Below are 18,292 nucleotides of genomic sequence, written 5' to 3'. Positions count from 1 at the left end.
AACTTCCCGCGCCATCTGAAGTCAAACGTTCGGTCGGTCTGTCAACTGTCAACTGGACCTTCCCCATGTATTCCAACGTTCCTTGCTCCTGCAGAGCTCGCTGGCCAGGCTATCTGCATGTGCAGCGCCTAGACCTAGATACCCAGCCAGTTCAAGGCCCACATACATGCTGTAGGAATTGCCTCTAGCAGCGAACTGGCTTGAAACGATGCTCGCTAGTTCTGGAAATGTGACCCATACCAAATCATATCGACTCATGACATACATAAAACACGCCGCTTACAGTTTTGCACAATCTGAGTCATTACTTTTGCATATAAGATGAGGCGTCTCCATCATACTTGCCTGCAGATATGTATCCTATGGAGATGAACCAACTGACGGGCCTGTCATTTGGTCGCTACCCCAATCCAGGCCTCACATCGGTCACTGTTACTTTCATGATGTCCAAAGTCCCAGACGAACTCTTGTGCATGATGTCACGAGCTGGGACAATCTGGAAGAGGCTAGGATCATGCTATACAGTCCGCGAAGGCTTTGAAATCAACGTGGAAGATGTGCTCTACGACGATCGTGCTAATGTGGGCAACACCATTCTTCGCACTGCATGGGTCATTCTCACTTTGTGTGGGATGGATGAGGAAATTGACTTTGAGGCAGTCTTGCCAAATTCTTACTATACCGCTGCTGAAGGTCCCTTGGGCCCACGATATGTCGATGGCCGCATCACGACAGCACCAACGTCGGCCCTCGTCTTCACAGGACGACTCTTGAAAGAACCGGAGCCTGGGATGATGTATACATGTTTGAATGTAACTCATTCCGTCGTTGTTGAGACGCTGAGGGGACAGCTGGATCGGAATCTGAGTTATTACGAGTCCATTGCGCAGGGCTACTGAGATACTTGACATGTATCGTTGCGAAGAAGATAGTAACGACTTCTTAAATGGTCATCAAGCGTGATTTGATTTCGGCAGTCTTGAGACCTTGCTTCTCGCCCGTTTCAATTGCCTTGAGATCTGCTGCCAACTTGTTGATGGTATCCGTATTGCCAGCCTTGTTCTGCGTACCAGCCGATGGAAAGTTGAGCGTGTCGATGGCTCCTGTTGTTTGGTGCTCTTGCTTCAGCTTTGCAGTCAAATCGTTCAATCTCTCTGTTGTGTAGGCGCGGTTAGTGGCAAGTGGTGATTGGGAAAGTGTCGTGACCCAGTACTTGTTCCAGAGTGCTTCAAGAAGCTTGATATCAAGGCTCGATTTGAAGTAGCTGACTTCAAGAGAATAGTATCGGCTGGCATGCACACCAAAGTCTTCAATCTTGTCGAGTGGAACTGACTGATACTCTGATTGTGCCTCTGCTGGCTTGTAGTCTTCAGGAAACGTCCTGAATGCACCAATTTCAACAGCACCAGCAGAGATGGTTCGGTTGGGATCAATGACAACGGCAAGAAATGGATCTTGGTATGTTTGATAGTTGCTTTGAGTGCCAACATCAATGCCCGAAAGCCAGCACCCGTAGCCCGGATGTGAATGGTACCAACCAACGGCATTCTCAAGACGCCCAATCTGCTTGCTTGCTTCGCCAAACTGAATCATATACTCATACGCCTCATCACCTGCATTGACACGCGTCTCTGTGCCTTCCACGGGTAACGCAAAACAATCCATTATGATAATCTCGCCCTGTGCCGTGACTTTCCCTTGCATCAGGCCCATGACCTCAATCGCACCACCACTCCGAGCATGCGTCACCATTTTTGTCAATGCAATAGCAGAGATCTTGACAGATTTGAAGAAGTGTGGGTCCTTCTTCCATGGCGCTTCTTGCTGTAATCGTTTCTGCTCCGCTGCATCGTAGTGAAAGATGGCATCAGTCGAGGCTAATGTTTGCACGCGGTTCTCAAGCTCGAATGTCTGCTGTGGAATAGAACTCATCTCTGCATCGGGCCACACAACTACCAGTACGCGACATCATCCTGGATGAGGTTGTCGACCAAATTGTCGCGGAGGCGATACGGAAAGACACAGTCACATTTCACTCATCTGCATAGTCAGGCTCCTGTTCTACGTAAACAGGCAAGCTAAGTAGTTGAAAGCGATGATAAAGAGGGAATGAGGAGTGTCAGACAGTACATTGTACAGCCTGACCAAAAGAAGTGAGCTGAGAAGAAGGACCATTTGGTGGCGAGACAGCTAGAGCCAGCCAGCCGACTACAACATGGTCATAATCTCAGTTGAAGTTGATGCGACGTCCGACAAATGCAGCAGAGGCGACTCCTGGAAAGACTGTCACGATTGCATGATCAGCCACGCCAGTACTATTGCCGAACAGTGAGATTTCGTTTCTTCCAGGTCTGATGATGACAGATGGAGAGCGCAATGTGCCAAGGCTGCTATTCTGGCTCTTGATCACAACAGACATCTCATCCATTTGAATAGAGACATGTGTTGGATTATGGAAGGCTAGCCGTAGCACAGTCGGCTTGTATGTGATGTTTGCGTGGAATTGAGTATCAATGGCTGCAATGTCAAGAGACTTCTTTAGCCTGATGGGGACAGCAAAGTGTGCGTTGAACTTGAGCTTCGTCTTTGCCCTCATCTCGACTCTAGCTGACTTTTGGTCGAACAGCAACCTTTGTAGTAAAGCCTTGAGTGAATCAGCGCTGAGCACTTGTACGACATCTATTCCAGAGACTTCAACGCCAGTGCGACGGACTGCCATATCTGGAGCAGCCAAGTTGAACAAGTCTTTGTCATACTTGATGGTCATAGTGGTAGCCGACACGATCGTGCTGAATGGTCGTGTGGATGCAAAGACGTCGACTTTCAGGTTTGCCGAGAACGAGCTGGCTGTTTGGTTTGAGATTGACAGCTCATGCAGATCGAATCGGAGGAAACGATTCAGAATGTTGGGTATTCCCAGGAAAAGCGATAGTATACTGATGAAACCGAAAACAGCCGCAGAAGGTAGTACTATCAACCACCATCTGGCCCTTCTCCTTTTCTTTTGGGTGAACTTTGGAGTTTCCGGTATGGTTGTAGAGTAGTGTGATGATGATGCGGAAGCGCAGCGTTTATTTGAATCCGAAACCATCTTCTTGGGCAAGCTTGGCATGTCAAACTGTTGAGAGGCATGCAGCTGTCCGGCTGCTCGCTCCAGATCAGAGCGTGACGCCGGGCGCATTGTATTCATCTCTTTAGACGGTTCGTCAAAAGCGTGCTTGAACCAAAGTAGTGTAGATTCTCTAAGCTCTCGTCTGCTGGCAGATATAGCTTCCAGTGGTGGAGGACGTGCTGAAGATGGAACATCCTGCTGCACAGAGTGTCGCGCATGCTCTGTATTGCGCGGAGTGCGTTGGTCGCTGATATCAACGAGCTCACCTGCAGGGCTGAGCTCCAAGTACTTGGGCCACGATTCCATTTTAACAGACGGTTAGATCAGTTATGCACAGATGTGAGAAGGGACAGGTCCAAGCGCAGATCTTTCTTGAGCTGCTGAAACAACGTCTGTGACAAAGACAAACATGTCTATTCTTCGAATAGCGCTTTGCATGTCTGTCGCCAAACACGCTCCAAGACTCGCCGCCGAGGCAATAGCTCGGGGAAGACGACATGGTTGCGCCCATCTTTGGTCAAAATTGCAAGATAGAATTTCACTTGGAAGCCTTTGAAGCCTTCGTGAATGACTACATCTTGGATCATATCCAGTGCGATAAAGTGACTTGATCCGCCCGTTGTGGTTTGGATACCGACAGATCGCATGACAATCAGAGATTCTTCCGTTGGCGGCATCTTATAGCAGAAATAGAGCCAACAGCTAGTGAAGAAGCATATTGCTGCAGAGGCTTTCGTGTCATTTTGGTAGAGCTTTGAGAGGAAGCTGACAAGTGCATTAGGAGCAGCATAAGAAACGACTGCATGTCTCTGGTACGAGAGAAGCACCGCCAGCTGAAGTAGAAGCATGTAGAGCATGGGCCATTGCATCACCATGGCAGCAGTCGCCAGATTTGAGCGCGGCTGCTTGTACACGAATTGCGACACATCTGCATTTTGAGTAACAGTCAGGCTCATCTGTTCATTGTGTCTCCATCAGCGGCTGAGCTCTGTACTCCTAGTCTGTGTCTTCTACCACAGTATCAGAAGTATCAGAAGTGAGTTGTTCGTGTTGAGTTTGTTGCCAAAGTCCACGACCAAGAGCGCAACACCACGCCCGCATCGCATCGCATCATCGCCAAGCAGCCCCATGAACAGCCCGAAACGGCCGCCGGCCACTGCAGCAGAGGCAGGAACAAGCCAGACTCTCTGCAGGAACATCACTATCCACGGCTACTGCAAATGGGCCGATAAAGGCTGTCGCTTCTCCCACAACGATGGACCTAAAACGCCTGTTTCTGCCTCTGCTAGTCTCGCTGCGTCCGGCAAGCTTCGCCCAGAAACACCAACTTTCACGCCCAACGGACTGAATGCGCCTGTCTTTGTACCGCGTCAAACGGCCGTCAAGGCAGCCCTGTTGCCGCAAGCAGACTTGATGGAGACGCGACCCACCACGGCCGAAACGGGTTTTCATTCTTCTCCTGCGCGGACGTCCAGTGCTTTGCAGGGACTCATGCCAGAACCCTTTGGTTTTGATAGTTATCGGCATTTTCAACCACTACAATATCACTTGTATGGGTCTCTGGCACCGAGTCGCAAGGGGCTCGCGCCGGATGAGCGCACAAGTCATGACTTATTTATGGCGGATGATTTGAGGGAACAACTGACAAAGAAGCAAGAAGCAGTACTGCAAACGCTGCAAAACTCGAACCTGCCCACTACGCTGCATAGCTACCACTCTTTGGTGCCGCTTGACTTGCAGTTGGAACGGAGTACGCGTGTCTTTGGCTATCAGACGTATGCGTATAAAGCGACAAGCAAGCATGATGGCAATAAATACTGTTTGCGACGCGTCGAGGGGTTTCGCCTACAAAGTGAAGCGAGCATAACCCTGGTGCAAAAATGGAGGAAAGTACGGTGTGCGAGTGTGGTGGAGGTACGCGAAGCCTTTACGAGCAAAGCCTTCACGGGAGACAGTATTGTCTTTGTCTATGCGTACCATCCCCTCAGCAGCACGCTCTACGAGAAACACTTTCGGCAACGCAAACCATGTCCTGAGACTGTGCTATGGAGCTACCTCTCGCAGCTGTACAATGCGCTACGAGCTATTCACGCGTGTGGCCTGGCATGCAGATTATTGGACCTCACAAAGATCTTGGTCACGGAGAAGAACCGCATTCGCATCAACTGCTGCGGCATGCTGGACGTGCTGCAATACGATCCCTATGCCGACATCAAGTACCTACAAGCCATGGACTTGACCCTTGCTGCTGCGCTCGTACTAGGCTTGGCACTCAATGATCCCGAAGTTTGGCCAGATGCACAATTCAACTTTGACTTGACGACACGCGGCTATTCGAGCCAACTGAATGACTTTATGCACCTGGTGCTCGAGGATGCAGACAATGGCTGTTCACTGTCGTTGGATGCTGTGCTAGGTCACCTTGGCTCTGCTTCCTTGGAGAGTATGGATGCGGCACTCTCGTACAACGACACACTCGAATCAGAACTCGCAACAGCAACGGAGAATGGCCGGCTTGTTCGCCTCTTGTGCAAATTCGGCTTCATCAATGAGCGGCCCGAATTTGAGCATGATCCGGCATGGTCAGAGACGGGTGATCGTTATCTCCTTAAGCTATTCAGGGACTATGTCTTTCATCAGGTCAACGAGCGCGGTCAACCTGTACTGGATCTGGGTCATGTCCTTGCTTGTCTCAATAAGCTTGATGCTGGCATCGAGGAACGGGTGATGCTCATCAGTCGAGATGAGACGAGCAGTATTGTAGCTTCGTATCGTGAACTGAGGCAGCTCGCTGAATCGGCCTTCAACGAGCTGCGTCGGCGTAGCTGACAAGAATGATTACAATGACAATGGAAGGCCTTAGAATGGATTGGCAATCTCCTCGGATCCATCGACGGGCGAGATGAGGACGAGTGTCGGCCCACGCACTACAATGAGTCCCAGCTCGCGCGTCTCATTGGTATCGAGGAGATATTCCTTGACATTATCAAGGACTAGATTCATAAGGCCATCGAATCCCTTGAGCACACCCACCACCTCGCGGCCGCCTGTGAATTTGACTCGGACTTGTTTGTCTTGGTATTTTGCGAGGTTTAAGATTGCTTCCTGCAGAGGTCAGTCGTGTCTAGAGAATGAGGAATAGGTAGGTACCTTCTTTGGCCGCTGTTCAGTCTTGCCGCCTCTCGCTGGTGCGCCTCCTCCGCGCTTGCCTCTGTTCATCGATAAATGCAGCTGGTGAGTCTAGTGGTCCAGTGGTTCAGTACTCTGCTGCTTGACCAAACATCAAAACCAGCGACGACACACCACAACCACCACCAACAACCATGGATGTCGGTAAGGAATTACAGAGCAAAGCAGCAGAGAAGCAGTCAAGCTGACATGTAGGGCAACTGCTCTCCAACACGCTCTCGCCAGATGCGCAACTGCGTCTCTCGGCCACCGAGCAGCTCGAAGCCGCAGCGCGCGATCATTTCGATCAATACATGATGCTCCTATCCACCCAGCTAGCCAATGAACAAGCCGCCTCACACATCAGAAATGCATCTGGACTTGCTCTCAAGAATGCTCTCTCTGCAAAAGTACGCGTGTGCCTGGTTGCTCAATGATCAAGCTAACAAGCAGGATTTCCGGCGACGCGAGGAGAATCAAGGTAAATGGCAAAATCTGCCTGAACAGACGAAAGCGCAAATCAAACAGGCTACCCTCTTTACGCTCAATAGCAATGACAGTAAAGCAGGTCAGTCTGCAGCGCAATTCATCGCGTCCATTGCAGCTATTGAATTGCCGCTTCAGCAATGGCCAGAGCTGATGACGAGTCTTGTGAGCAACACGGCACCAGAGAGCGCGCAGCACGTCAAACAAGCTAGTTTACAAGCAATTGGCTATGTTTGTGAGACGGTTGACCCGGAAGTCCTTGCATCGCAGTCAAATGCCATCTTGACGGCTGTGGTGCAAGGTGCGCGCAAGGAAGAACCATCCATTGCTGTACGGCTTGCTGCTATTTCTGCTCTGTACGACTCGCTCGAGTTTGTTAGGGAGAACTTTGAGCGTGAAGGCGAGCGCAACTACATTATGCAGATTGTGTGTGAAGCAACGCAAGCCAATGATGTCAAGCTACAGGTTGCTGCTTTTGGTTGTTTGGTACGCATCATGCAGCTCTACTACAACAAGATGCGATTCTATATGGAAAAGGCTCTCTTTGGACTGACGGTCCTTGGCATGAAGCACAGTGACGAAAGTGTCGCTCTGCAAGCTATTGAGTTTTGGTCGACCGTGTGTGAGGAGGAGATTGAAGTGATGATGGAAGCACAAGAGGCACAAGAACTCGGTGATCAGCCAGAGCGAGAATGCTTCCAATTTGCAAAGACGGCATTGCCTGAAGTACTGCCTGTCTTGCTCACTTTGCTCTGCAAACAAGAAGATGACGCGGAAGAGGATGACTGGAATGTTGCTATGGGTGCCGCGAATTGTCTGCAGCTCTTTGCTCAGTGTGCCGAGGGAGTCATTGTGCAGCCCGTCTTGCAATTCATCGAGTCCAAAGTATCGAGCAGCAACTGGAAGGAACGTGAAGCGGCTGTCATGGCGTTCGGTTCGATTCTTGAGGGCCCAGAACCGGAAATGCTTAAACCCCTCGTTGCGCAAGTGCTCAGTGTCTTGCTCAACATGATGAAGGATGAAAATCTGCAAGTCAAGGACACGACTGCCTGGACACTTGGCCGTATCTCCGACCTTGTCATTGGCGCTGTTACGGTTGAAGTCTTGCCCAATATCGTCGGTGCTCTGCTCGATGGTCTGCGCGATCACCCACGCATCCGAACAAACTGCTGCTGGGCGCTAATGAACCTCAGTGAGCAACTTGACGATCCAGAGTCTACCAGCTCGCAGATGTCGCCCTTTTATGAGCCAGCATTCACTGCGCTTCTTGGTGTTGCAGAGTCAAACTCGAATGAGAATAATGCCCGGACGTCTGCATACGAAGCCCTATCGACAATGGTCTCGCACGCCTCGAGCGAAGTCCTGCCACTCATCTCTAAGCTTTCAGGTGTCGTTCTCGACCGGTTGCAGGCAACCGTCTCTATGCGCGCAAATGTCTTGTCGACCGAAGAAAAGGTGCAATTCGAGGAGCTGCAATCCAACTTGCTCAGTGTTTTGACGAGCATCATCCGTCGTTGCGGCAAGGATGTGGTACCCATCTCGGACCGTATCATGACCATTCTGCTTGAACTCGAGCAAAACCAGCCCAAGCAGTCTGTCGTCCATGAAGATGTATTTATTGCTGTGGGGGCACTCTGTCTCGCTGTTGAAGCACACTTTGGTATCTATCTCGATGCATTCGCGCCATTCCTGTACGCAGCCTTGGCGAATCACGAAGAATACGCATTGTGTGGTATTGCAATCGGATTGATTGGCGATATTGCGCGGTCGCTTGGCGAGCAAGTCCTCCCGTACGGCGACAACTTTATGACGCATCTACTGCAAAATTTGCAGTCACCACTTCTCAACCGTGCAGCAAAGCCAGCCATCTTGTCTGCCATCTCAGATATCGCCTTGGCCATCAATCAGGAGTTTAGCAAGTACCTTGATGTGGTGATGCAGCTTCTACAACAGGCGTCCAGCGTGACCTACACACCGGAGTCCGGATACGACATGATTGACTATGTGAATGGTCTTCGGGAAGGCATTGTCGAGGCCTATGTTGGTATTGTGCAAGCCCTCAAGGGAACGCCTAAAGCCGCAACACTTGGTCCGTATGTCGAGCACATGTTTAACTTTATGGCGACTTGTCTAGCGGACGAGGAACGGACACAAGCCCTGCAGCGGAATGTGATTGGTCTGATTGGCGACCTTGCAGAGACATTCCCTGGGGGACAGCTGAAGCAGCCTTTGTCTGCCGAATGGGTATCAGGCTGCTTGAAGGCTTCTCGTGCTAAAGGTCAACCCCAGGCCACCAAAGAGGTTGCCAAATGGGCGAGTGAGCACGTTGCAACGGCGACTCGCTGACCTACTTATGGCTCTTGTTCTTGTTTTAAACACAGAGAGTGTAACGCACTCTTGTCATATCCTTCGCATTGAAGGAACTTTGCATAGCTTTGTGGATTTCTAGACTCTCTCGTCAGTGCTGTCATGTGCTACAAGTCTGTGTGCAAATTTAGTGATTTCTGTTCAGGCACGACTAGCTGTGCGGGCCCCCCGTTGGGGAGGCGTCAAATTAATAATTTGCTTATTGATATCTACTATGAATTATGTCATTTGAATAACACTTGTGGTATTATACTATTCTGAAGAGTTATCTATCTTTCGTCGCTTTCGGGGCTTGACAGGACCGAAAGAATGGCCTGAGTCTGAGATGAAGTCATCGACGTATTCCACAGGGAGTAGTCTTGCTACTCTGCCATCTCTTCATCTTCAGATTGCGTCGCTGCTAGTTGATCGAGCAGCACTTCAGGATAGACGACGTTCTTTGTCCTGAAGTTTTGATCTGTGTCCTGCAAAGTACACAGATTTTCCACGTTTGTGACTCGCGAGAATGCAACGTAGAGTTGACCATGTCCGAAGCAAGGGAGTCTGAGGTCAACGCCAACGTGCTTTAGACTTTGCCCTTGAGATTTGTTGATAGTCATCGAGAAGGCAAGACGAATTGGGAATTGCTTTCTCGTCAGGACGAAAGAGTACTCTTCTTCGTCACTGTTGAGTTTGAAGCGGAACAGATCAACTTCTTGACCCTTTCGTGTCCCTGTCAACACACGACACTTGATTAGGTATCTGCCAAGCCTTACCACCTCAAGACGGGTGCCATTGCAGAGCCCATCCCTGGGACGTATGTTTCGTATCAGGATGACCGGGATGCCCACTTTCAGACGCAAGCAGCTCGGAGGTAGGGAAGCTGGCTCTAAGGTGGCCAGATATTCCGGATTTGCTTGTGTCGTGAAGAAGGGATCTTGCGATTCTGTCTCGACACTGTCGGCAGCATCGTAGGCCACTTCTTCCCCTTCAAATCGGTCTAAAACCTTCCGGTTGATCGTATGCACTGAACCGTTGTGTGGTGCCAATATGGCGCGTGAAGCGAAGAAGTCGTGATTGTTGCTTGTAGCTTTCAGTGCATGTTGCGGGTAGATTCGTTCGATAAAGGCGTCTTCTTCAACCAAGCGAGCTATGGTTGAAGGTACTTCAATATCACTTTGAGCGTTTGAGCTCAAGTCCGCCAGATGTTGTTTCCAATCACGGTTGGCTTGTGTGTCATGCATTCGTTGGTTTTCTGTGAGGTGTAGCACCTTGACATCCGCCCAAAAGTCGGTTATTTGCAGCGTTGCATTGACGATAGTTTCTCGGTCACCATGTCGGACAACTGGCAGTGTTTGTGCCCAGTCCCCACCAAAGACAACAGGAGTACCGCCAAAGAAGAGGTCTGCGTTGTCATGAATATCTCTCAAGGTGTGATCCACCGCCAAGACGTCGTGCTTATTCTGGACAGGTGCTTCATCCCAGATGATTAGCTTGACCTGTCGCAGGAGTTCGGCTGTTTCGGAGCGTCTCCCAATGCGGCATGTCGACCCTGGCCCTGATTTCAACGGTATGCGGAACCGTGAGTGCGCTGTGGTGCCGCCCGGTAGCAGGATTCCCGCAATGCCGGAGGATGCAACGCAGAGCACGATTTCACCTTTTGACCGGTAATGACATGCAAGCGTCTCATAGAGGAAAGTCTTGCCGGTTCCAGCTGGACCGGTGACGAAGAAACTCAGGCAACTTTTGTTGTCGATGCTTTCAGTGATGCAAGTGTATGCATACTGCTGGCCTTCATTCAAGTGCTGCAGCCTGGTCGCCAATAGACGTGCTTGCTCATCACAATCGTAGTTCAGTTGCTCTGCTATCAGAGGATTGCCGGCTGACTGACTTTCCCAAGCAAACTGATAGTTTGGTAGATTGAATTTCTCCAAGGTCTCCTCGTTTTGCTGCAACTCTCTGGAGATCAAATACAATCCATAGTCAAGGTGTGGGTTCTCAAGATCTTCAGGATAGATAATGTGTCGCTGCATGTACCGCGGCAGATCGTCACATAGATCTTCCTTGAACCGTTCCCAAACAGCCAGAGGATGCGGCATCTCGTTATGTAGCAGTGCTGTGATGAATAGTGAGCGCATCTTCTTGCCAGTTGCCCACGTTTTCGCCTCCTCGAAGGCATGCATGAGTTCTTCATCAGAGTCCAGCAGGCCACGTGCCAGACAGGCCTCTCTGAAAGTGCCGTAGATGATTCCATCGTATGTACGTAAATCCACATACGCTGTTGGCCCTCTCACTTTCGTCAGCAACAAACGCAAAAAGTATGGTTCCCCGGCGCCGAACGGGATGTGCACCAAGCGCGACACCGGTTTGCCCTGTTTTCTTTTTTGCCATTTTGAAGGCTTCTGTTTATCATCCCACACGAAATGTTGGGGGAATTCATGGTACAACAGGTGTCTGGCATCCTCATGCTGAGCGTTGTAGTCAAAGAAAGCCAATAATTTCGTCCGCTTGGTTGCTATGATCCCTTCGAGTTGCTCGCGGGTGACGTTGTCTGGGAAACTGATGGGTTGTTCGTTTTCCAGATGCAGCGTGAGTTGTTCGACAGCGGGAAAGCCATAGTGTATGGGAAACTCCAATATTCGGCAGGCTGCATGCCACGGTCCAACATACCGCCCTTGCACATGAAGAGCTACCTCATCCACTCTGGAAGTGTCAGTGATCTCCAAGGTGGCTCGATCGGCGCCTTTGTAGATGTATTTGTGGATGTACTTGCATGCAAGTGCAGAGCCACACACTTCCACATTGAGGTGGCAGTTGTACGTGAGGAGCAGCCATGGGCAGTATGGCACGATCCACTGATTCGACAGCTTGTGAGAGACACCTCTCACTGTCTTCACAATGTAGCGGCCATCGTCCCGACGGCGGTAGTGCGGGTAGCCATCACCGAGTATTGCGGTGCTCTCAGAAAATGGTTTGGGGTACCCTTTGCTGCATGTCATTCTACCATGCTTGTCGCGCTGCATGCATGGAGCATGGGGGTTCAAATCACCGCACGGTCCATGAACCATGCACCGAGACACGATTTCCAGAAGTCTGTCATAATACGGCGACGATGGGTCGGGTATTTCTGCTGAGATGAACTCATCAATGGTGTATGGGTCATCAAATCGAATGTCCGGACCAAGAAACAGGAGTGTATGGCAATGCGGTAGACCCCGCTTCTGAAATTCTACCGTTTGGACCATACCTTGGTAGTTTTTCTTGCCAAAGATTTTGGTCAAATTGTTGACCAAACTCCTCCTCTTAGACTCAAAGACCCTAGCGCCCAACATGGGGTCGTCGTCCGAGGACACACCTGGATCAAGATTCCTAGCAATGTCTTCCCCATTCGCATCGAGAGTCATCGTAATGAATAACTTGGGAGGTCCAAGCGCCCGTACCAAGGCGATAGAGTCATGATACAATTTGCTCATGTGCCGGTCGCTTCCTGTGTGAGAAGCTGGTAAGATGATGCGACGACCGACCGTGGAAAGATCACGATCGCCTACAGTCAGAGCATCCCGGACTCCAGAGTACAGTTCTGCACGCAGCATGTGTTGTCGATTCGCAACCAGTTGGAGGCGATTGTCCTCAATCGAGCAGAACGCATCCACAACGAACCGCTGGCACAGCCTACCGTAGTGCGACAGAGGTGGAAGATCGTGACCTGCTGGAGTACGCTGTCGCGAGAAGAGGAACCATCGGTAGAATTCTTGTTGGGAGACGGTTTTTTTCCAATTGCCTCATGGGGTTTTCGACATCCCTTCGACGCAAATCGAAGTGCCAACCCGGCTCTCCGTATGGGAAGATCAAAGGAAAAGCCAGTGGCAGGTATGCGACATGACACGGGTCGACATGTCGTTTGCGGTCATTCAGTCCTCCATCTTCATTGCGTTCGTGAAGGATGATGCTTTTTTGATTGAGGCGGCCGCTGTCCGGGAGAATTGCTGCGACCTCATTGACGACTGGTAAATTGTACCGTCGACGATCCCTTCCTTCTTCCATGACCAGTCTCAAATCTGGTGTGGTGAGACTGAGACGAAGTTGTTCCGTTTCATGTTCACGAAGCCACTGCTCAACGACCTCATGCGCTGTTTGGTACGCGGCGATGAATGGGTTTTGACACTCTTGAAGCGTTTTACTCAACAGTGTCAACAAATCCTTACGCAGCTTACCGTTCTTATTTGTCTGAGAATAGTCAAAACGTGCCGCAGTTGCGCCTTCAGGGTCATATAGGTACAGCTGAGCGAAAGCAGCATTTTTTGCATTGGCTGGCTTGAAGAGCGCAGCATGCAGATGAGCCAATTGACCCTTCACAACGAATGGGATCGGGCCTCCTCCATCAGCTGGGAGTCGATCATCTTTCGTGTAAACCATAGATGTAAATGCCATTGCGTTGTTATACCCCGTAATGTTGTTCTTGAAGTGCTTCGAGATCGTATCTCCTCCGTGTAGCAGGCGTTCGAGTGGTGCCGGCGGTCCTTTGACTCGTCGTGGCTGCACCTGGCCGTAGTGGCAACAGCTTAGGTAGATGCCGGTACCATTGGATGTATCCTCCCACTCGAAGTGGAGGGCACCGCAATGAGTACATTGTCTGTCGCGCAACCCAATGGAGTGGACCTCCGGTACATAGTCTGCATCGATTCCCATGCGAGACACTGACCCTGCACATTCAAGAACGCTTGCCGGTACATGGGATGGCAAATTCGCTCTGACTCTTGCTGTTGCCCTGGCACGCTGTCTGTTACGTGTTAACCTCTGTGCAGCATGTTAGCAAGCAATTGACCAATGCACCATCTCCGTCTTACCTCTCGACACGTGTGGCATCGGGCGAACGGTCGACGACCTGTAACATCGACGAATTCCCTCTCAGGCTTTTCCAACTTGCATAACGTGCAAGTCTTAGACGCTGAGTTAGGTCGGGCAAGGACCTGTCGCTGAGCTTTTCAATGACGTTAGCATTTCTGTGATAGTGAATGCATAAAACTCTTACAGCTCTGCGCTCCTCCAATGCCACGTCGTGCAGCTCTGGCACGCTGCTGGTTTGTAGCAATTCTCTGGATGGTGTCAGCAATGTCGATACGATCAAGGCAGTAGCACTCGCTTACAGATTGGCACGTGCGACAATGGGCGAACGATTGGCGACCCGTGGCGCCCAGGAACTCGTCACTCGGCATCTGCTGTTGGCAGGCAGTGCATGTCTTGTCGGCGATGTCTATCCTGCTTTCGGGTTGGCGAGCTGCCAAGATATTAGCAAACCTTGCAGGACTACTCTCAAGGGCGCTTCATACCTCGAGTCCTAGAGCGCTGCTTGTTCCTGGCCGTTCGCTGAGCACTTGTGAGCAAAGACCTTCTACTCAAGAGTCTTGACTTACCGATCGGCATGCGCGACAGTTCTCGAGATGTTGACGTCCAGTCGCACTCAGAAATTCTTCAAGGGGTTTCTGCTGGCTACAATCTCCTCAAAACTACTGAACTACTCTGTTGATCTTCAAAGGCATCATTAGCATCAAAATACGAAAAAAAGAACGCTCAGAGGAAGGTCAATTTGCGGGAATTCATACCCATGGATGCTGCGGCGCAGGGTCTCACAGACAGACTATGGCCTTCAAAGCCGAAAAGAAAAGGGAGAGAAAGAGTCGGAGCCGCTAGCTGGGTTTTGAGGGTTTCAAAAGGCAAGACTCTCTCGACCAAGGGGGGAAAGCCCAGAGTGCTTGTATCGCAGCGGTCTCTTGGGCTTGTGGCAACTTGCGGTGCTCTATAGCACGGCGCCCGTAGGGTTAGGCAGCCGCCGCGTTTTCCATCGAGTTCCATCGAGTTCCACCAATGGGATTTTTTGTTCCTGTGCGCCTCGCTTAACACTTCCTAAAAGGTGTCAATGTCACTGTCACTGTCGCTTTTGAGGAAAATCCAATAAATAAATAATATATATAGATGCCCTCACTGCGGCCGTTGTACACGTTCAGCGTGTTTTTCAGTGCAGTCTCTTCCATGAGCTTGATGGCATCTGTCGTATGCGTGCCCATATGCGGTAGGAAAACCACTTGACAATCATTCGTGATGCCCTGCTCTTTGGCGAGCTGTAATAGCATCGGATGCACAGTTGGTTCATGCTCAAATACGTCCAGCCCAGCTCCAGCAAGATGGCCACTCCGAAGGACACCCACCAAGGCTTCTTCATGCACTACTGGACCTCGAGCAACATTGATGAGCCAGCTCCCTTTCTTCATCTTGCTCAGAGCTGAGCAATTGATGAGATGGCGTGTCTGTGCATTGAGCGGGACTGCGATAATGACAACGTCGCTCGAAGCGAGCAAGGCATCCATGGTCGGGATGTACTTTAGACGGCTCCCATTCACTTCCTTTCGATTGTGATATTGGACCTTGCAGCCAAATGGAGCAAGACGTTCACTAATAGCAGTCCCAACACTTCCAAGACCCAGAATACCGACAGTCAAGGCACAGAGGCTGCGACCAGGAGCTATTCCGTCGAGCCATCCATTACGCAAGAGTTTGTTGCTGCCCGCGCCAAACTTGCGGACACAGCCGAGGACAAGAAACACAGCGGCTTCTGCCGTTGCATCTCGTACAGCATCAGGCGTATGTGTCACGTAGATGCCGCGACGCGTACAAGCTTCTACGTCGATTTGATCATAGCCAGCGCCAACATTGCCAATGACCCTGACAGAGCGTGGCAGTGCGTCAATGATCTCTGCATCAAAGGGTCCAGTGATGACATGAAGGTGTCGGATGATACAGTCAACCTTGTCATATTCTCCGCATCTCAGTGCAGTGAGAAAGGCAGCTCGTGAAGTCTGTGCCATAAAGACGATATCAGCCTCTGCGAAAGCTTCATGAGCATAAGATATCGGTTTGATGCACAAGATTGTCATCTCTGTACGTCTGATAGCTATGATCGATTCAGCTGTAGCTTATATGTGTCAACAACTTGTTCAGCTGATTTGTTGTTGTTGGCGACGTGGTTTTGGCCAATGAGCCATTCACGCGAAATCCATCTGAAGGGCCAATCTTATCTTGCACTGCAGCAGCACTTGTGGCCTTGAGCTCTTGAACAGACGTCGCTGGGCTATGCTTGTGTGAATGTCACACCTTACGCCTATGGGGTGTACTCAATTCGTCCAGACGCAGAGGCTCGCGCATCATAGCGTTGACTTGAGCATGAGATCCTGATGCCTGCTGCTCTCAGACGTTTGATTTGACATGTCAACCGCTCAGCAAGTCCAGCGAGTCTTCCACATTCGATTCCTGACACGCTTCGTCATCGCGCAGGAGCGATTTGACAAATGAATTGACCAGTAATCCACGCTTATTGCACTTTCCGGCGCACTTTGCCTTTGTCTTTCGCCGACATGCATCGCAATTGGTCATTGGCCGTAGAGACATTCCTTTAGTGATCACTGCTTTCCCTGAACCTTTTGCATACTGTGTCGCATCTTGAGCTGCACGGTGAGCCATGTCAATCGTTAAAGCTCGCCACGTCTTGCTGGCCTTCTGCGCGGTCATCCCAAGCACTTCGCCCACAGACTTCCACGTCAATCCCATTTCACGCAAAACACAAATTGACAAGACCAAATCTGAGATTGGCTTGACAGACTTGATGACTTTCTTGGATGGCAACTTGGCAGGAGCTTTGATGACACGAATAGGGATAGCAGGACGATGAGCGGCTAGTATGATTCGTGTGCTTGCTCGTCTCGGCGCATTGTTCTCTCTACTCTTTTCTGGCGTCGCATAGTTCTTTGCGCCAACAATGAAACGGGAGGCGCCAGGTCCCAGTTCTCGAAGAAGGCCTCGAGGCCGCTTGACTGCCGGTTTGCCAGTATGTCCGTGAGTTTGCTTTCGAGCAGGCGTTTTAACCTTGACGGGCTGCTTGATAGTCTCTTCATGCTTTCGCTTGCGAGCAGGCGTCTTGATCTTGATTGATAAAGCTACTTCCTCTTCTGCTTGATCTGGCGATGCAGGTGAGGGTGGACCTGGCGGAGATGGTCGATCAGATTGATGCAAACTTGAGCTCAATGGCTCTGTTCCAGCTCGTTGCAGAGTAGGAGCCACGGCCGCTGTATTCAAGTCTCCTAGAATCTCCTGCGAGGCATTCACCTTTGTAGAAGACGATACCACAGTCTTTGCCTTCTTCACCGTCTTGGGTGTCGCAAAATTCATCATCTTTGATTTGCGCTTCCTCTCCGACCGCGATACCTCTGCCTGCCGCTCTTTGCGCGGAGTCTTGACATCTCTGATAGCCACAAGATGATCATTCACATCAACAGGCGCCAGGGGAGCTTTGAGCGATTTGCGGCGCGCAAAAGTGATGGGGTTGCTGTCGACAAAAGTGCGTCCTGCGCCTCGTTTACGTGCTGCTTGCCGTTCCTCACCTGATTGATCAGTCTTTGATCAGAAAGAGGACATACTTACGGGAAAGCTCTTTGAAGAGCGCCGGGGCCATGTTGAGCAGATGAACAGAACAATGATGGTTGGTTGACTGGTCGCCGTCGTCGCAAATCAAAACAAACAAAATTGGCCGCGTTCTGCTGCAACTTCTGCAGATGCGACACTTTCAGCTGTGTCATCTAAATGGGCTCTATAACAGTATTGCAAGGACGCCTGATCATGCTCAAAGATACTTTGGACCTATTGAAATCTCATTTTGATCAAAAGAAGATCAGAAAACCCTGAAAGGGAGAAATACATTGATGCGGCTTTGTTTTACATGTTTCGTTATTGCTATAGAGACAACAGCTATGATCGAATGAGCAAAATCATACTAGCATGGAAATGAGCCTTATATTCCGAGAATCCGCCCAGGGACTCTTCGTCTTCGAACAAACTTGCTTAGTCAGCATCAAATTGCCTATATCATATACAATGAGAGAAGTCGATCACCGTGCCCTCGTAGTTTAATGGTTATAATACGCCACTAGTAATGGTGAGGTTCTGTGTTCAATTCACAGCGAGGGCAAGTCTTTTTGGTTCTGCCCAGACCAACCGTGTGATGAACTCACCGGCGGGACTTTTACCATCCAGTGAATAGAACTTCGCACTTTTACCATCCAGCGAATAGAACCTCGCAGCAAGGAGGGAACGGTTGAGTCTTTGATCGATGCTACATGCCTGAATAGGTGC

General features: G+C 50.4%; 12 protein-coding genes and 1 non-coding gene across 13 annotated transcripts; 6 read left to right on the top strand and 7 right to left on the bottom strand.

The window, feature by feature from the left end:
- Positions 1-362: 362 nt before the first annotated feature.
- BCR37DRAFT_391091 (uncharacterized protein) lies at positions 363-899 on the top strand (the record flags this gene model as incomplete). The annotated part of the gene is made up of 1 exon (XM_040870957.1): positions 363-899. One exon carries the CDS (start codon positions 363-365, stop codon positions 897-899), a length of 537 nt encoding a protein of 178 aa, XP_040727479.1.
- Positions 900-920: 21 nt separating this feature from the next.
- Positions 921-1,983, bottom strand: BCR37DRAFT_211285 (JAB1/Mov34/MPN/PAD-1 ubiquitin protease-domain-containing protein). Its single transcript, XM_040866421.1, has one exon. It carries the CDS (start codon positions 1,930-1,932, stop codon positions 943-945), a length of 990 nt encoding a protein of 329 aa, XP_040727478.1. The 5' UTR covers positions 1,933-1,983; the 3' UTR covers positions 921-942.
- A 244-nt stretch (positions 1,984-2,227) lies between these two features.
- BCR37DRAFT_385755 (uncharacterized protein) lies at positions 2,228-3,418 on the bottom strand (the record flags this gene model as incomplete). The annotated part of the gene is made up of 1 exon (XM_040870384.1): positions 2,228-3,418. The coding sequence occupies one exon, from the start codon at positions 3,416-3,418 to the stop codon at positions 2,228-2,230; it is 1,191 nt and encodes a 396-aa protein (XP_040727477.1).
- A 107-nt stretch (positions 3,419-3,525) lies between these two features.
- Positions 3,526-4,068, bottom strand: BCR37DRAFT_391088 (GPI-GlcNAc transferase complex, PIG-H component-domain-containing protein; the record flags this gene model as incomplete). The annotated part of the gene is made up of 1 exon (XM_040870956.1): positions 3,526-4,068. One exon carries the CDS (start codon positions 4,066-4,068, stop codon positions 3,526-3,528), a length of 543 nt encoding a protein of 180 aa, XP_040727476.1.
- A 535-nt stretch (positions 4,069-4,603) lies between these two features.
- On the top strand, positions 4,604-5,941 carry BCR37DRAFT_343865 (uncharacterized protein; the record flags this gene model as incomplete). Its single annotated transcript, XM_040867530.1, has 1 exon — positions 4,604-5,941. One exon carries the CDS (start codon positions 4,604-4,606, stop codon positions 5,939-5,941), a length of 1,338 nt encoding a protein of 445 aa, XP_040727475.1.
- A 30-nt stretch (positions 5,942-5,971) lies between these two features.
- Positions 5,972-6,331, bottom strand: BCR37DRAFT_391086 (LSM domain-containing protein; the record flags this gene model as incomplete). Its single annotated transcript, XM_040870955.1, has 2 exons — positions 5,972-6,217; positions 6,263-6,331. 2 exons carry the CDS (start codon positions 6,329-6,331, stop codon positions 5,972-5,974), a joined length of 315 nt encoding a protein of 104 aa, XP_040727474.1.
- A 62-nt stretch (positions 6,332-6,393) lies between these two features.
- BCR37DRAFT_412068 (karyopherin Kap95) lies at positions 6,394-9,298 on the top strand. The gene is made up of 3 exons (XM_040872213.1): positions 6,394-6,445; positions 6,497-6,690; positions 6,734-9,298. The coding sequence occupies exons 1-3, from the start codon at positions 6,436-6,438 to the stop codon at positions 9,110-9,112; spliced, it is 2,583 nt and encodes an 860-aa protein (XP_040727473.1). The 5' UTR covers positions 6,394-6,435; the 3' UTR covers positions 9,113-9,298.
- Positions 9,299-12,934: 3,636 nt separating this feature from the next.
- On the bottom strand, positions 12,935-14,754 carry BCR37DRAFT_213689 (uncharacterized protein). The gene is made up of 8 exons (XM_040866432.1): positions 14,716-14,754; positions 14,527-14,640; positions 14,443-14,479; positions 14,260-14,390; positions 14,145-14,208; positions 13,960-14,093; positions 13,327-13,909; positions 12,935-13,292 (listed from the first exon to the last, which is right to left on the bottom strand). Exons 4-8 carry the CDS (start codon positions 14,326-14,328, stop codon positions 13,165-13,167), a joined length of 978 nt encoding a protein of 325 aa, XP_040727472.1. The 5' UTR covers positions 14,329-14,390; positions 14,443-14,479; positions 14,527-14,640; positions 14,716-14,754; the 3' UTR covers positions 12,935-13,164.
- BCR37DRAFT_376857 (uncharacterized protein) lies at positions 14,261-14,803 on the top strand. The gene is made up of 2 exons (XM_040868683.1): positions 14,261-14,489; positions 14,533-14,803. Exons 1-2 carry the CDS (start codon positions 14,363-14,365, stop codon positions 14,637-14,639), a joined length of 234 nt encoding a protein of 77 aa, XP_040727471.1. The 5' UTR covers positions 14,261-14,362; the 3' UTR covers positions 14,640-14,803.
- BCR37DRAFT_376856 (uncharacterized protein) lies at positions 14,716-15,075 on the top strand (the record flags this gene model as incomplete). Its single annotated transcript, XM_040868682.1, has 1 exon — positions 14,716-15,075. A coding segment is annotated over one exon (200 nt), but the record flags the coding sequence as incomplete, so codon positions are not given.
- BCR37DRAFT_401950 (D-isomer specific 2-hydroxyacid dehydrogenase) lies at positions 15,007-15,975 on the bottom strand (the record flags this gene model as incomplete). Its single annotated transcript, XM_040871874.1, has 2 exons — positions 15,007-15,041; positions 15,096-15,975. The coding sequence occupies 2 exons, from the start codon at positions 15,973-15,975 to the stop codon at positions 15,007-15,009; spliced, it is 915 nt and encodes a 304-aa protein (XP_040727469.1).
- Positions 15,976-16,375: 400 nt separating this feature from the next.
- On the bottom strand, positions 16,376-17,615 carry BCR37DRAFT_391082 (uncharacterized protein; the record flags this gene model as incomplete). The annotated part of the gene is made up of 2 exons (XM_040870954.1): positions 16,376-17,544; positions 17,585-17,615. 2 exons carry the CDS (start codon positions 17,613-17,615, stop codon positions 16,376-16,378), a joined length of 1,200 nt encoding a protein of 399 aa, XP_040727468.1.
- A 440-nt stretch (positions 17,616-18,055) lies between these two features.
- On the top strand, positions 18,056-18,128 carry BCR37DRAFT_t7. Its single transcript has one exon. It is a non-coding gene; the product is annotated as a tRNA-Thr (tRNA).
- Positions 18,129-18,292: the final 164 nt, after the last annotated feature.

Source organism: Protomyces lactucae-debilis (assembly GCF_002105105.1).
Source record: "Protomyces lactucae-debilis strain 12-1054 chromosome Unknown BCR37scaffold_3, whole genome shotgun sequence".
NCBI lineage: Eukaryota > Fungi > Ascomycota > Taphrinomycetes > Taphrinales > Protomycetaceae > Protomyces > Protomyces lactucae-debilis.
Note: the sequence above shows the minus strand (reverse complement) of the source record. Positions and strands in the feature narration are given on the sequence as shown.